Source organism: Capricornis sumatraensis, chromosome 8 (assembly GCF_032405125.1).
Source record: "Capricornis sumatraensis isolate serow.1 chromosome 8, serow.2, whole genome shotgun sequence".
Lineage (NCBI taxonomy): Eukaryota > Metazoa > Chordata > Mammalia > Artiodactyla > Bovidae > Capricornis > Capricornis sumatraensis.
This window is the reverse complement of record NC_091076.1, coordinates 97,851,327-97,869,033: the sequence shown is the minus strand read 5'-3', so window position 1 is coordinate 97,869,033 and position 17,707 is coordinate 97,851,327. Positions and strand designations below refer to the sequence as shown.

At 43.6% G+C, this 17,707-nt stretch overlaps 1 protein-coding gene across 1 annotated transcript in view; it reads right to left on the bottom strand.

The window, feature by feature from the left end:
- Positions 1 to 15,814, bottom strand: part of DCAF7 (DDB1 and CUL4 associated factor 7) — a 30,501-nt gene extending 14,687 nt beyond the window's left edge. The window contains exon 1 of the mRNA XM_068976598.1: positions 15,579 to 15,814. Within this exon, the coding sequence (XP_068832699.1) occupies positions 15,579 to 15,716 (138 nt within the window). The 5' untranslated portion in view covers positions 15,717 to 15,814. The remainder of the gene's footprint in view (positions 1 to 15,578) is intronic.
- Positions 15,815 to 17,707: the final 1,893 nt, after the last annotated feature.

Sequence of the window (17,707 nt, the reverse complement as noted above, 5' to 3'; positions counted from 1 at the left end):
ATTATATTTTTTGCGGCCAAAGATGGAGAAGCTCTATACAGTCAACAAAAACAAGACCGGGAGCTGACTGTGGCTCAGATCATGAAATCCTTATTGACAAATTCAGACTGAAATTGAAGAAAGTGGAGAAAACCACTAGACCATTCAGGTATGACCTAAATCAAATCCCTTATGATTATACAGTGGAAGTGAGAAATAGATTTAAGGGACTAGATCTGATAGACAGAGTGCCTGATGAACTATAGATGGAGGTTCCTGACATTGTACAGGAGACAGGAATCAAGACCATCCCCAAGAAAAAGAAATGCAAAAAAGCAAAATTGCTGTCTGAGGAGGCCTTACAAATAGCTGTGAAAAGAAGGGAAGTGAAAAGCAAAGGAGAAAAGGAAAGATTTGAATGCAGAGTTTCAAAGAATAGCAAGGAGAGATAAGAAAGCCTTCCTCAGTGATCAATGCAAAGAAATAGAGGAAAACAATAGAATGGGAAAGACTAGAGATCTCTTCAAGAAAATTAGAGATACCAAGGAAACATTTCATGCAAAGATGGGCTCAATAAAGGACAGAAATGGTAGGGACCTAACAGAAGCAGAAGATATTAAGAAGAGGTGGCAAGAATACACGGAAGAACTGTACCAAAAAGATCTTCACGACCCAGATAATCACAACGATGTGATCACTCACCTAGAACCAAACATTCTGGAATGTGAAGTCAAGTGGGCCTTAGGAAGCATCACTATGAACAAAGCTAGTGGAGGTGATGGAATTCCAGTTGAGCTCTCTCAAATCCTGAAAGACGATGCTATGAAAGTGCTGCACTCTATTTGCCAGCAAATTTGGAAAACTCAGCAGTGGCCACAGGACTGGAAAAGGTCAGTTTTCATTCCAATCCCAAAGAAAGGCCATGCCAAAGAATGCTCAAACTACCACACAATTGCACTCATTCACACACTAGTAAAGGAATGCTTAAAATTCTTCAAGCCAGGCTTCAGCAATACGTGAACTGTGAACTTCCAAATGTTCAAGCTGGTTTTAGAAAAGGCAGAAGAACCAGAGATCAAATTGCCAACATCCGCTGGATCATCGAAAAAGCAAGAGAGTTCCAGAAAAACATCTATTTCTGCTTTATTGACTATGCCAAAGCTTTTGACTGTGTGGATCACAATAAACTGTGGAAAATCCTGAAATAGATGGGAATACCAGACCACCTGAATGCCTCTTGAGAAACCGATATGCAGTTCAGAAAGCAACAGTTAGAACTGGACATGCAACAACAGACTGGTTCCAAATAGGAAAAGGAGTACATGAAGGCTGTATATTGTCACCCTGCTTATTTAACTTATATGCAGGGTACATCATGAGAAACGCTGGACTGGAAGAAGCACAAGCTGGAATCAAGATTGCTGGGAGAAATATCAATAACCTCAGATATGCAGATGACACCCCCCCTTATGGCAGAAAGTGAAGAAGAACTAAAGAGACTCTTGATGAAAGTGGAAGAGGAGAATGAAAAAGTTGGCTTAAAGTTCAAGATTCAGAAAACGAAGATCATGGCATCTGGTCCCATCACTTCATGGCAAATAGATGGGTAAACAGTGGACACAGTGGCTGACTTTATTTTTCTGGGCTCCAGATCACTGCAGATAGTGATTGCAGCCATGAAATTAAAAGATACTTACTCCTTGGAAGGAAAGTTATAACCAACCTAGACAGCTTATTAAAAAGCAGAGATGTTACTTTGGCAACAAAGGTCCATCTAGTCAAGGCTATGGTTTTTCTAGTGGTCATATATGGATGTGAGAGTTGAACTATAAAGAAAGCTGAGTGCCGAAGAATTGATGCTTTTGAACTATGGTGTTGGAGAAGACTCTTGAGAGTCCCTTGGACTGCAAGGAGATCCAACCAGTTCATCCTAAAGGAGATCAGTCCTGGGTGTTCATTGGAACGACTGATGTAGCTGAAACTCCCAATATTTTGGCCACCTGATGCAAAGAGCTGACTCATTTGAAAAAACCCTGAAGCTGGGAAAGATTGAGGGCAGGAGGAGAAGGGGACGACAGAGGATGAGATGGTTGGATGGCATCACCGACTCAATGGACACAGGTTTTGGTGGACTCTGGGAGTTGGTGATGGACAGGGAGGCCTGGCGTGCTGCGGTTCATGGGGTCGCAAAGAGTCGGACACGACTGAGCAACTGAATTGAACTGAACTGAATAACTAATGATACTGAGCATCTTTTCATCCACTTATTTGCCATGCATATTTATTCTTTCTTTTTGTCCTTTCAAAAAACACATTGGGGGGGGGGGGCGCCCTGCCACATGCAGGACCTTATTACCCTGGCCAGGGATCAAACTCGTGCCATCTGTACTGGAAACTCAGGGTCTTAACCACTGCACCACCAGGAAGTCCCCTCCAAAACTTTATAATTTTAGATTTATAGAAAAGCTGGGCAGAGAAAGGTCACTCTTTGTGTTGTACAACTTCTAGGTTTCGACAAATGTAAAACGACATGTATCCACACTGTACAGTATCATATAGAATGTTTCTTTCACTTCATTTTTTACTAGGCTGTTTTGTTTACTGAGCTTGGGGAGTTCTTGTATGGTCTGGAGACAAGTCCCTGGTTTTATATTTTGCAAACATCCTCTCATAGTCTATGGCTGTTCCATCATTTTCTTTCAGTATTTATTGAAGAATAGAAATGTCAAATTGTGATATTAATCATTTCTCTTCTTTTACAGTTCATGCTCGTGTCCAAGCTAAGAAATTTTTGCCCAACTCCTGCTCATAAATATTTTCTCCTGTGTTTTCTTCTTCCTTTATCCTGTGAATTACCTTGGTCTCCTTGTTGAGAATCCACTGCACATGTATTTAAGCATCTATTTCTGGACTCTATTCAGTCCCATTGATGTATATGCCTGTCCACTGACCAGGACCACAGCATCCTGGCTACACACCAGCTTCCTAGTGAAGCCCTGAAATCAGATATTGTCAGTTCTCCAATTTTGCAATTCTTTTTCAAAACGGCTATTCTTCATGTTTGCTTTTCTGTGTAAATTTTAGAAGTAGCTTGTAAAATTCTGGGCATATATATATATATACATAAAGTCGAGATTCTGATTGGGATTGTGTTGAATCTATAATCAGTTTTGAAAAACTACTGTCTTAACAGTATTGGGTCTTCTAACTCACAAACAGAACCTATTCTCCACTTGTTTAGGTTTTCTTTAATTTCTCTTACCAAAGTTTTGAAGCATTCAATATACAAGTCTTCCATTTCTTTTATTAACTTTATTCCTAAGCATTTTTATATTATTATAAATGGAATGGCTTTTAAAATTAAATTTCCAATTGCTTATTGCTACTATATGAACATACAACTGATTTTTGCCTATTAATCTTGGGTCCTGTAACTCTGCCAAATTAGTTATTAGTTTTAGTAGTTTTGTAGATTCCTAAGCATATTTCTATGTATATTGATAGATCGAGCCATCCATGCCTGACTTAAAAATAAAATCTATATGACAGCTAACACTAAATATTCATTTTTATAGAGCACCTACAGACTTCCAAAAATCATACAATGGGCCAGGGAAGATAATGCATGAAGATGTAAAAGGAGGAGAAAACCCATTGCTGGAAAATACAACCCTGCCAAGGCTGTCTTAGGACAATACAAGTGACGTGTCACAGGTAATATACGATTACTTGCTTATGCATAGCACAGACATAAACAGACGTTTAGAGGAAAGAGTAATAATTCAAAGTAGGCAAGTGAGGAGAAGCTGGGATCTGAGCAGACTACACAGGTCTGTGGAGCGGTTCTGAGGAGGCAGAGAAACGGAAGACATCACTGGCAGATGGGGCAGAGGAACTAACTGAATGACCCACTGGGGCGGGGGATGGGGGGGCAGCAAGAGGAACCACCTGAGACAGCCGCGCTGAGAACGCTGTGCCCCGAGCGGGCTGGGGAGCCCTGAGAGCCAACCGAGGGCAAGGGTGGCTCTCCCTCGTGCAAGCGCCTGAAACGCCAGACTATCGGGCCATGGAGGTATGAGTATGGGGCCTGGCAATGCCGGGCAGGACTGACTGGATCCAGAGGCTGGAGGTGGGGAGCTCAGCCCGGAGACCTACAGGGGAACAGGTGGGCAAGTTAAAGGCTTATGGTGACTGGCAGTGAGAATGGCAAGGGATAACCAGAGAGAGACATGAGAGTGAATTTGGCAGAATGAACAGTTCTTAAAGAATTAAAAAGCTGACATTCTAACCGTTGCAGAGAACAAAACATAAAGGACGATGGGACAGGGAAAACTGGGATCACGCTTGGTGGGGGAGGGAGCTCTAAAATTTAGCTTTAGAGGAGAAGCTAAATTTTGCGGCTCATTGGGCAGAATAAAGAGTAAGCCTCTCATGTAGATTCTGAGCCAGATACTGCATTCAGGTATTTATTCAAATATTTACCAAGTGACTGTCAGGTGCCAGGCACTGTTCTAACTGTGGCACAAAAGGAAAAAAACCTCTCTCTAACCATGCAGGTAATACTGTAAGGCTAAATTAGAAAAGAAAAATGCTGCTACTTCTAAAAGGTGCTCTTCAGGCCACTGGAGATTTCTCTGCAAACCTCAAAATATCAGGTCCTGGGAACATGTACCACTTAGGATCCACTTAGCCAGGTGTTCAAGGCTTTGAGCAGCCTACCTGATCTTCACTCTCACTGATCTAGCCAGTGCTTTCCATCCCTCTCCTTACACTGCCCTCATGCTCTAAGCCTCGTATGTCCTTCTGTCGATCCAAGTCTGCCCAGTATTAATAAAGTGCAGGGCCATCAGGCTTCCAGGGCTCTTTACTCACCACTTGCTGGCCGTGGAACCTTGGACACGTTACTTAACTTTGCCAAATCTACTTCCATGTAAAATGAGGATATTTCCATTACCCATATCTCACAGAGTTGTATGTAACACCTTTCACATGTAAGCTGCTCACATGGTGCCCTCCTCAGTGTATGAGCTTTTAATATTATTACATCTCACCTCCTTCATAAACCATCTTCAGTCTTCCTAACACAGTGGCCTCTCAGGCGTGCTCACTCAGTCCTGTCCGACTCCCCTGAGACCCCAGGGGCTGCAGCCTGCCAGGCTCCTCTGTCCATGGGATTTCCCAGGCAAGAATGCTAGAGTGGGTTGCCATTTCCTCCTCCAGGGGATCTTCCTGACCCAGGGATAGACCCACATATCCTGCATCTCCTGCCTGGCAGCCAGATTCCTTACCCCTGAGCCACCTGCAAAGCCCTTGGTACTCATCTATTCCATCCATTTGATGACTCATCCCACACTGCCTCATGAAAGCCCTTACATGACTGTCTTATACTATTTCACTTAGTAAATGCTGTAAGAACAGGGCCTATGTCTGACTCCTGCTTGTACTGCCAATAGCAATGCTTTCCAAATCTGATGATCAGATTTACTTAAGAGTGCTTTACAAGGCCTGGGCTCCCCACCGCTAGCCCAAGATTCTGATTCAACAAGTGTCAACTGGGGCCCGTGAGTCCAGATTCTTAAGAACCTCCCCAGTGATCTGACTCACCTAGGTTTGACAACCTCTGCACAGCTGTCCCTAAGCCAGGGAAGAAGTCAAGAAATGGCCGGGATTTAATGTTTCCTGATCTTCCCAGAGACTTCATGTGTTTGCTCAGACTCCTGTTTCATCCACGGCCTAACTTGTTTCAGCTCCTCTGCTCCACGTTGCCAACCAAGCACTGACGGGAATAACCATTAGCTCTCCCTGTTATTCAGTCAGCTCCTACCAACAGTCATGTTTTGCAAATATTTTTCCTTGGCCTATCATTAAAAACTTAATGGAAGAGAATGTCCAGTTCATCTAATACAGAGTGACACAGTAAAGTCTCCCATTAACTTCACCCTCAATTCTACTTACTCTCAACCCAGTCTGACATGAACTACTTTCCAAATGATTCTCTCTGCATCTGTATATGTGTGTATATGGTGGGTTAAAACAACAACACACAGATAGGCTTGGACCATAAAATACATTCTGCGAGGTGCTCTTAACACCATATTGGGAGATTTCCTGTCAGTACAAATAGTTCTGCCTCATTCCTCCACAGCCAACTGTGGTGAGCACACCATAATTTAACTATTCATAGTTCCCGAGGTTATATCCCACTGTTTTGCTATTATAAACAATACTTTGTACACTATGTGCAAATGCTGCTATTGGGACAGGTTGCTAGAAGTGTAACTGCTGCACCCATTTCAGATATTAATACCACAGAAACTACGAAATAATAAATGTGTTTACATGTTCATTTAACAGTGTATGAGTGCCAACTTCCCTGTATCTTTGAAAACACTGAAAATAATCTTTAACATTTTGCTACTCTGATAGATGAAAAATGGCATTTTACTACTGAAGCTGAGCATTCTTGTTTATTATTATTACTTCTGAGGAGCCATTTTTAATATTAGAGTGCTTATAATGGTCCAAGTATATACTTAAGGCTTCACATTCCTCATTTATTCCTCTCAACATATCCGTAAGGTAGGTACTATTATCCTCTCTACTTTCATTAAGATACTGAGTAAAAGAGATGTTGAGTATCTTGCCCAGGATCACGAAGGTGATCACTTCCCTATACTTCAGCAATACTAGAAGAAGAAACTTAATTTTTATAGATTTGAAAGTGAGAAGAAACATCACAGGGTCATTTCCCTTAACTACCTGAGGTTGAATATCTTTTCCTGTCTCATGATCACTTGCATTTTCTCTACTATGTACTGGCTATTTATATGCTTTGTTCATTTTGCTATCACAGTAAGTAAATTAGCTCCTACCAGCTGTCAGGTTTTGAAACTATCTTTCCTCAGCCTACCATCTGTCTTTTGATTTTTTTCCACATCTTTTCACACACAAAAAAATGTTTTATTTGTATGTACAACTGACTCATGAACAACACGAGGCGGGGAGTGGTTAATCTGTGTATATTTTAGTATCTGAGTCCTATGCATCCTTGGATTCAACCAACCATGGGCCTTGTGTAGTTCTTATCATCGAAATATGTCCATTTATGTGGACCTGCGCAGCTCAAACCTGCACTGTTCAAGGGTCGACGGTACTAAAGCCTGCCCAGCTTTTCCTCACTTGACCCTGGATTTAATGACTGGCTTAAAGCCTTACCTCTCTTCTCCCTACTGCCCCAGAACAAGTTTCCTACTCGGTTTTCTTCTACTACGTTTGTGGGACTTTTCTTTACATTTAAATACTTGGTTCGGAATTGATTTTCATGTATGTGGTGTTGAACTGTGGTGTTGTACAAGACTCTTGAGAGTCCCTTGAGCAAGGAGACCAAACCAGTTAATCCTAAAGGAAATCAACCCTGAATATTCATTGGAAGAACTGATGCTGAAATTGAAGCTCCAATACTTTGGCCACCTGATGTGAAGAGCCAATTCATTAGAAAAGACCCTGATGCTGGGAAAGACTGAAGGCAGGAGGAGAAGGGGACGACAGAGGACAAGATGGCTGGATGGCATCACTGACTCAATGGACACGAGTTTGAGCAAAGGGAAGCCCGGCGTGCTGCAGTCCAAGGGGCTGCAGAGAGTCAGACACGACTGAACAATGACAACAAATATGACATGTAATAGAGGACTCTAAATTGTTCTGCCAGGTAGACAACTAATTATGCCATGTGTGCTAAGTTGCTTCTGTCACGTCCCACTCTGTGCGACCCCATGGACTGTAGCCCACCAGGCTCCTCCGACCACGGGATTCTCCAGGAAAGAACAGAGTGGGTTGCCTTGCCCTCCTCCAGGGGATTTTCCTGACTCAGGGATGGAACCCGAGTCTCTTACATCTCCTGCATTGGCAGGCAGGTTCTTTACCACTAGTGCCACCTGTGAAGCCAGTTACACCACAGAATGTATTAATTTTTTCCTCAGTGAATTTTATCACTAACTACTTTTCTACAGATACTTAAATTTGCTTTGGAACATTCTGTGTGACTACATCAACTCTATGTGGTATTATTGGCTATAACTATACCAACTGCAGTATGTTTACTCTAAGCTGGTAAGGCAAGTGTTCCCCTCTCTGTTTCCAAAACATTCTTTTTGTTCCCCCCCAATCTTTTTTCTTTTTTTGACATCAGTATATGGTCAAGACTCTGGAGACAGACTATTCCAGTTCTGGCCCTGCTATTACCTTCCATGTTCCTTTGGGAAGTTACTTAGCATATCTGGGCTTGAGATTCCTCAACATTCCATAAGTTTGAGGTGTTTTTTTTTTTTTTTTTTTTTTTTTATTATTTGACTGTGCTGTGTCTTAGTTGTGGCATGTAGGATCTGGTTCCCCGATCAGGGATCAAACCTGGGCCCCCTGCATTAGGAGGGCGGAGTCTTAACCACTGGACCACCAGGGAAATCCCATTCCATACGTTTTGATATGTATTATCTTTTACCAATCAGCTGATTTCCTTTAACTTAAAAACTGTTTTTTTTCCCTTAATACATGGTCAATTTTTATAAATTATCTATTTAAAAAGTATATTCCTTTTCCCGTATAATCTTATATACTCGTCAGTACATGCTCATGTGTTTACATTAGCACAATCTATGACAGTGGCAGGTTCGCACAAACTGCTCCATGCCTTCTGTCGTCAACTGTGGCTAGCCTAATTTCTCCTTCTGCCCTCTCAGAGGAAGAGATCGGTTTGCCTGGATGTCTAAAAGATTCTTTCTTCACCCTTAAAACGTAGGTATTTTCCTAAGAAAGTTGTCAGTGCCAAGTGTCCTGTGTCCATTTTTCTTGAGATACACAGTTTGAAGGCATTACTTCATACCTTTCTTCTATAGTCTAACTACATATTTGAGATTTTGTGTTTCATTTCTTTGGTCTTCTTCAAAGACACCAATTATACCGAAGTTAGGTATTCTTTATTTCCTGTATCTACTATATTCTTCCTAACTGTTCATTTCCCCTTCATTTTCTCAACATGTCTTCCCTAATCTTCGCTGTTTCCAGGAGTTTGTATTCACTTTTCTTCTCTTTCCAGTGTGGGTTTTAGTTCTGGGGTAATGTTCGCTTTCTCTTCCACTGTTTTCCTGGACTCTGTCTGCTGGTGGTTCCATTTCCTCCTGTCACCATGCCTCATTTTACCTGATCTCCTGTACCTCTCTCTGCCTGGAGTTCTTTCAAGTTCTCTGAATTCATGGCAGGAGGACTGGCCATTAATGTTCAATTAAGGTGAAAACATTTTCTAGCATGGATACTTTACCCTACACGTGTTTCCCGTTGTTTCCTCTTTCTTGTAGTATCTTGCTGGTGCTACTATGCTGATTCCTTTTGAACGAGGCAAGTTCCTTCTAGATGATCTCAAGGAAGTTCTTATGGGAAAGAGGCCAGGACTCTGTTCCAAGTTAGCATAAACACATGAAGTTTCTGCATCTTCCCAGGCAACAGAGATGAGGAACTGTCAAGCTGCTCACGATTCAGTCTCTCCCAACCTGCCTAATCCAGTGCTTTTAGAGACGATGGCATGTCTGTCTCCTTGTACAGCTAAGCTCTCCTCTTATCCAAGGTTGTTGGGGTGGGGGTGGGAACTGGAGAAGCTCCTGCTGCCAGGCATGCACCCTCTTCCACTGCCCCAAACCAAGGAGTGTTGACGTTGCCCATCAAAACCCTGTTCTGGAGAACTGTGTTGTTCCGAGCTTGAATCCTGTCTTGGCCTCTTCCTGTATTGTGCCCATCTGCTCTTCACTACACTCCCTTATTGTGGGAGCATAACCAAAAAGTACAATTTTAATCATCTTGTCAACATTTAGGTTATTACCCCTCTGCCCTTTCTTTCCTCCAGTCTTCTCTGTCCTCCTGCTGAACTTCTATCTCCCACACCCACTACCCTTCTGCAACTATTTGCTTCACAACACTTTACCCCAGCATGTGAGACAAATGCCGTTTAAAAAAAAACAAAAAAACCCTGAAACAAGATCGTTTTTACTTAAACTGTGGAGATTACTACGTCAGATATCTCCTAAGAAGCAGGTATAAAACATTATGTATTTATTCCTCGGAGGCATGACCACGTCTTCACTTTCAATTACTTTCGTGAATAACAACATAAATTACTACTCACATTACTCATACCTTATATTTTTTAAAAATTAAGAATTGCTGTGTCTATCTTGATGGAGGAAACTGTATTCCTCTTTAATTACACACAGTGCTAGCGCTAGAACACAAAGGCGAACGTGTGCGTGTGTGTGTGTGCGTGTGTGTGTGTGTGTTTTTAAAAAAGTGATCCAAATCAATAATACCACCTCTTGTCAGTGGCACATTTCCCCACAATTGTCAGTATAACCAAAACCAGCTAAAGGCAAAATTCTGACGGAATAAACCAGCTTTTCCTGATCTTTTCCGTGTCCTCCCTTCAAGCCTGTTCCTGACTGATGATTGTCGACCAATGTCTGTGGAGAGGCTCTGCCTTGGCACAGTGCCTCTTCTGCTCCTGACTCTGAGTCTAACCAACGAGCTCTGGCCCCACAGCCCCAGGCGGGATAGACTACAGGCTACCTACAGAACACAGATTCACCCCTTGTTCACATCACAGCATCTCCAGGAAGTCTGTGTGAGCCAGGTCAGGGCAAAAAGCAATAAAGCAGCAGAAGCTTTATCTAGTGGTCTCATGGAGGAATTAGTGCTCTCACTGTCTAGAAAAAAAAAGGAGGAAATTAAAACCAGAGAGTTTGATACTTTAAATTCTCCTGCTTGCAGTCTTGCCAGAGACAGATGGAGCACTGCAAAATTCTAAGTAGCTATCAAAAACACTTATGTGTACCAAAACACTTTCTCTTTATTGCTGCCAATTTCACATCTGCTAAAAAGGATACAGAAGGTTACCAAGTATCATCACTGTGCCTAAAATGCAATACATACTTATTGAATTAATGAACAAATGAATGGGAATCCTGAAAGGCTGCCAGAAATACTGAGAAATCAAAACTTGTATGCCAGGGTCAAAATCATTATGTGTCAAATAGATAAAGTAACTCAGCATTAAAGATCTCATAGGAATCATCACAGGCTGACAAGGCAAGCACTCATCCCATGTGAATTTGAATTACAAGGCAGTCTTACTCAGACTCACTATTGATAGTCTTCAAAAAGCAGGAGGTATACCTACGGTTTCTCCTCAGAATCTCAAAAACGTTTTCTAGATGCTATATCTTAAAGCACAAATGGTCAGCTAGTTAACTATTAGTGCAAAATAAATCCCAATCACACTGCCAGTTCTAGTCAAAATCCACCCTGAAATATACAACTAAGTGGCATAGAAGCCCAGGAACTGCTAGTTATCTTTCTCCACAAAACAAGGGAAATGCCACTTGTTTAAAGACCACAGATACTGTCAAGACTCAGGAAAAATGCCAGAGTTCTTCTATCAGTTACTTGTCTAAGCCCGGCAGAACAAGAGAAAATGGGCTTCAACTAGCACATTATGGTACTCCAAGTCCAACAACAAGAAGCTTCTAGACCACAAAGTAGGTTTGGTTCAAAGGAACCAAGGGATTTTCTCCCCCAGGTCTTTAAAAGTCAAAGAATGAACACAATGACTTTTCGTCGTACCTTTATCGAACACTCATATCATTCTCCTAGATGATATTTCGGTTACAGGTACAGTAGTGATGTGATTGCTATGTGCCAGGCAGAGTTTCTAAACCCATCACATTTAAAACTCCTTTCATCTTCTTCACTACCCTCATTTTACAGATGAGGAAACTGAGGCACAGGCTTTCACTTGGCAAAGGCCACGCAAAACTGGGAAGCGGCAGGACTGAGATCTCACCTCAGGTGCCCCCAAAGAGGCTATCCAGTGATGGAGCTTTTCATGGGATGGAAGGGCAGAATCAATATTTAGGCACATGCAGATACAAAAAATGATTCCCGCCTCTGGTCAGGAGATGGAAAGGTACCTCCAGGGAAATGGTCTTGCAGCGCCACCTGGACCACCTGTGTCTGAATCACCTGGGTGTCTTTTAACTTCAGGAGTGAAGCCCAGGAAGGTATAAGTCCCTCAGAGGAGTCACACACACGCTCAATTTTAGAAAACCATGTTCCAACACCAGTGCTGCTCTATCCCCCAGCAGAGACCACACCCACACCCACACCCACACCCACACCCAGAACATAAAACATTATCATCAATAATGGGCCTCTTTAATCCAGATGTAGAGGATAGAATTTAGTTCTTTACACTGCCGCAATTCCCAAATTTATTCAGGAGACGGAACACCTAAAAGTCAAGTCGTCCTTGAAACACTAACAGATTTAATTCTATCAAACTACAAATAATTTTACTACAGGAAGGCATGATGACATTAACACAAAAATTTTTTTTAATTATGATCATGTTTTCTTAATGTCTCAGAGTAGGAAAAAAAGACCCTTCTCGGCTTTTTTATCAATGTTAATTTGCTGAGTCAATTTATTTTGTCTTCTACCGGCAATCACTATTGACAGCAAACAGGAATCAACGGTCTGAGAATTTCAACCAATCATTTTTAAGCTCCTCTAAAACATCAAGTCTGGCACCTCCATGCCAGGTTTTTCCAAAACTGAGCCTGATAATCACTGTGTGGCAGCTAGATTTACTGCCCGTCAGCCCCAAGGCACAGGGCTTCTTACCTTGAGGTTCATGAACTTGAGTTGGAAAAATCACACTTACATTTTCACAAACCTCTAGCCGAAATTTACCATCTCCTTCCATTATAAATGGAGGCAGTTACTCACCACGGCATTATTATCTGTGATTTGTCACTAACAGAAATCACTGCATTTTTTCATTTCACACCACAGCGAACATCCTGAAATGCTACTACTTCAAAACTAATGGATGATGTCATCTAGTGAGTTAATTTTAAAATATATAGACGGGAAAGGCTACCCACACCAGTATTCTGGCCTGGAGAATTCCCTGGACTGTATAGTCCATGGGGTCGCAAAGAATCAGACACAACTGAGCGACTTTCACTTCCACTTCGTAAAAAGTGTCTTTAATAACTATAGCTCAATATAATGGTTTCCTTTGTAACCTTATGTATTTTATGCATTTGAAAACATAATTATGAACAGAGGTCTGTTGGCTTCAAAGTGCCAAAGGTGTCCATCTCTCTCTCTCACACACACACACACGTTAAGAACTCTAACCTAGATAGGTGGGGACACAAAAACAGAAGGCAACATGCTGCATTGCCTACACCATGCAAGTGAGTTAAGACAGAGGTAACCGCTTGCTTGTTGCTCCTAGGATTAGCAGTTTGCATCTCCCTAAAACCGCACTGCCTGTGTGCCTGGCACAAACAAGGAGCTCCATACAGTTACTAAATGGAAGGACAAACTTTGGGGTGGAGTTCCTGCAACAGAGGTTTGACACCAATAACTCCACTGATTGCACCAGCAGCCTAACGGTGTAGCTCAGTTTCTCCCCTCTTGGAAACGGGGCTCCTAGATTGCGAGGCCACTCTCACCTTCTGAGATGGCCCACACTCTTGTCTGTGGAGTGTGTTTCTCTTTAATAAATCCACTTCTTACCTATTACTTTGTCTCTCACCGAACTCTTCCTGAGATAAGACATCAAGAACCTGGGGCTCAATACTGAAACCGCCCCCCACCAGGTGGAGGAAGCTGACTGTATGCTCTCACAAGCATGCAGAGCCCAGAGCAGCTGCAACCAGAAGGTTGATGATGCTGACTCCCACTTACCTCACCACCCACCAATCACAACCCATCGGAAGAATGCCCATGAGCTGATCACCCTCTCTTTGAACCATTTCTATAAAACTTCTCACTGCTCCCTTCAGGTTGGAACACACAGCTATGAGGGCATTAGCCCACTGTGGCCCCTTTTGCCTTGACAAAGCAATAAAGATATTCTTTTCTACTTCGCTCCCCGCCCCTCAAAATATGATCCTGCAAGAACTCGCAGGGCAAAAAAAATCGGTGTGAAAGACTCAAGCCCTTTGAAAGATACGTTTTACTTTTTTTTTTCTTCCCAATATGTATTCTTAAAACAACAGTTCTATTTCACTTCACACATCAGTACCTTGAATTCTATTCCCCACTCTGCTATGCACAACCCGGCCATTAGGAAGAAAGAGGCAACCGAGAAAAGGAAATAAAGCTATGTCTTTTAAGGCTAAGTCTTGTCAGGACTCTCTGCTTTCTGTGGGCAATGGATGGGCCCCAAGATCAGTGCATATTCCCTGGGATTTGTTTGTAAATTATGTATATACGATGTTTGGGTAATGAGAGTCCATCACTTTCATCAATTTCTTAAAGGGGATTCCAGAAAGGTTAAGACTTAACTCCAGAGAAACAGATGTGCTCCTGAAAATCTGTAAACAAAGTTACAATGTTCAAATGTTTTTTACAGGACCTTTATGTTTAAAAAAGAACTTGCCTACAACAATCTGTGGGTGAGAAATAATAAAACTGACCTGTGCAGTACCCCATCACCAGTCAGTGGACTAGACAGGGCATCCAACCCTAGAGCACCTGCCTTTCTTCCCTGCACCATGCCTGTCACCATCCACATAGGCTATTCTTCCTAAGTCACAGTGCTCATGGTGTCAAGCAGGTGTACAGGCTTTAAACACCACTAAGCACAGCTCTCAGTCGCTCTGATTACGATCAATCACCACGTTTACTCTAATACAAAATGGAAGAGATTTAAAGAGCAAAGAAAAGAAAATTCTTCCACTAACTTATTCAACAACTTTCAAAAACAAATTTATACTGCACTACCAGCTTAAAGTTTCCTCCTACTGCCTTCTATGAAGGATTCTCAAATTCCGGATGTCCAGAAAGACTTACTGCTCAAGGCTATACATTTGTATTAGCAAGAAAGATGCCAAGAAAAGATACACCAAGTTAACATCCTTCTCTATTTGGAAAACAACGGCGGGATCACTGGTCAAGATTTCCAAAAGGAGATCGCGGTGAAGAGGAGGAACACGAGGTCCCAACAGCGATGGCAATCCCGACAAATCCATCAATAATAGTACCTGCGGGTGGGTGTAGGGGGCGGGAAAGCCTGCGCAATAACCAGACCTAACAGAAATCTAGTGTGGCCAGAAGGGAATGACCATCGTAAGCGCATTTTCTTCACAGCCATCATTCCCTCATCCTTCTTCTGCCCCCTAAATTGAAGCAGTGAAGCAGGGGAGCGGATACTAGTGATAAATGGCATAGCTCTAGGGTGTAAACTTGGGTTTGAGACCTGTTTCCGTCACGAAATAACTGACCCGGGTAAGCTGCAACACGGTGCCTCAGTTTCCCCATCAGTAAAATGGGGGTAACTACACTCCTGACTACCCAGGAATGTTTCAAGGATTAAATGCGATAAAGAGAGCGAAACTCTCTGCACAGGACCAGACACAGAGGAACCGCTCCTTGGTGCTAAGGCAAGTCCGCAGGAGGGTCCTGGGGTCTGGGCTCCGGCCCAGAAAGGGCGTTCCCGGGGCCCGCTCACCGCCAGCCGGGTTCCGAGCCCCTGCCCGGCCCACCTTGTTGTTGTACTCCTCCACGAAGCTGCCCAGCGCCAGGCGAAAGCGCTTGTCGGGCCGCACGCTCCAGTTCATGGCGTAGACGGTCCAGGGCGCTTCATACTTGTAGATCTCCTTCCGTTTGCCGTGCAGTGACATGGTGGAGGCGAAGGGGCCGCAGTGAGGACCGGGACGGGAGCGGGCTGTTGCGAGCCGGGCGCAAAACGGGCAGGGAGCCGGGCCTGGGACCCAGGGGTCCGAAGGGAGGCGGGGCGGGGGCGGGCAGGGACGGCCCAGCCCGGAAGCGGGGCGGTGGCAACAGACAACGACTGCCGGGCCCGACCCCCAGTTTCAAACCAGCTTTGGCTCGGACAACAACCACCTTCCGTTTGAGACACTGCCCCGCCCACTCGGAACGGAAGCCACGCGACCCCCGCAGCGCCGCTGGCCGTTGGCTGTCTGACACGTCTTTTCGAACGGTTCCTTTCCCTCATTGGCTATTGTGCTCTAAGCTTTTGAAACCTCCTTGCTATTGGCCTAAGTGTTTGTCATTCCAGCCACTTGCCCCGCCCAACTCCGGAGGTGGGGCAGGCGCTTACACAATCCCAAAGATCATTGGCTGACAAAGGTGTCAGTCAGAGAGATAACGGCGCAGTGCGGGTGAATGGGGGCGTGGGTGGCCAAGCGGCTGGCAAGGGAGGCTGTGGGTCTCCGAGTTCTAGGCCAAGTGTCTGAGAGTGAGACTTCTTGTGTGACCTGCTCTCATTTCCCTACTGCAGCTGCTAGTCCCAGAAGCTACTCCACGCTGTCGAGTAAAAATGAAAATCCTCCCTTACCGGAGGACCTGCTGTATTTCAGGGCTCTAAGTTTGGTGGCCTGGCTGCCTGGCCTGTGCCGGAACGCGAACCTCTTTAATTCCCCGCTCGTGCCAGCGTCCCAGTTAAGCCGTAATGTTGTTCCCCAGCGCCCCAAGGACAGGCCGCGAACACACCGTTTTCACACGGACACACCGATGTGTACTCGGGCCCAGGCCCAGCTACAGTCCAGCTTTCGTGCGCTCTCCTTGTCATCGTAAAAACGCTCGGAATTCTAGGGTCGGCCCTCAGCAGGGCGGCAGCCACACCAGCGTGGCTCTCACTGTTTATTCCTCCCCATTTCATCCTTCCCGCTAGGGTACCAAGGCAATTGCTAATCCAGCCCTAAATGCTGTATCTGTGTCTTCAGTTTGAAATGGAGAAAGGTCCGATTCTAGGTAACATCTGTTTATAATTTAAATAGTTTCCAATGGTTTGCTTTCAATACAACTAAAGGAGGATTGTAACGAATTGTTGGTGATAACATTAAGTATGGGCCTTCCCAAGTGGCGCTAGTGGTACAAAGAAACCCGCCTGTGTAATGCAGGAGACGCAGGTTCAATCCCTGGGTGGGGAAGATCTCCTGGAGGAGGAAATGGCAACCCAGCCCAGTATTCTTGCCTAGAAAACCCCATCGACAGCAGAGCCTAGCGGGCTGCAGTCCATCGGGTTGCAGAGTCAGACACGACTGAAGTGACAACACATCATAAAGTATAGCTTTTAGTGATGTGATTGTTAACACAACTCAGAATTCAAAGAACTGAGTGTCACTGTTATATATACAACCACCCCCTTAAAGTACCATCTGCTTCCTTATGTGAACAACTTTCTCTGGGCTTATGTTTTACTGTAACAAAAAAATAATATTTATCCACTCACATGAACTAATTGAGGGGAAAATTCCCTCTTTTAAGAGGTGTATGTCAATAAAATTTTAGTTTCTAAAAAAATTTAAATAGAAGTATTTATGTTGTTTTGAAAAATCTAGTACTAATAAGTGTAACCCTTAAAGTGTAACCCTTAAATTATATGTGTGTGTGTGTCACAAACACATATGATAAGGTTATCAACAATATACTTTCAAGCATGGTAGTAAATTACATGTTGGGTAAACTTTGAATGGAATAGAGTGAAATTATGAGCAAAGCAAGGGCTTCCCTAGTGGCTTAGACTGTAAAGAGTCTTCCTGCAATGTGGGAGACCTGGGTTCGATCCCTGGGTTGGGAAGATCCCTTGGAGGAGGGCATGGCAACCCACTCCAGTATTCTTGCCTGGAGAATCCCCACAGACAGAGGA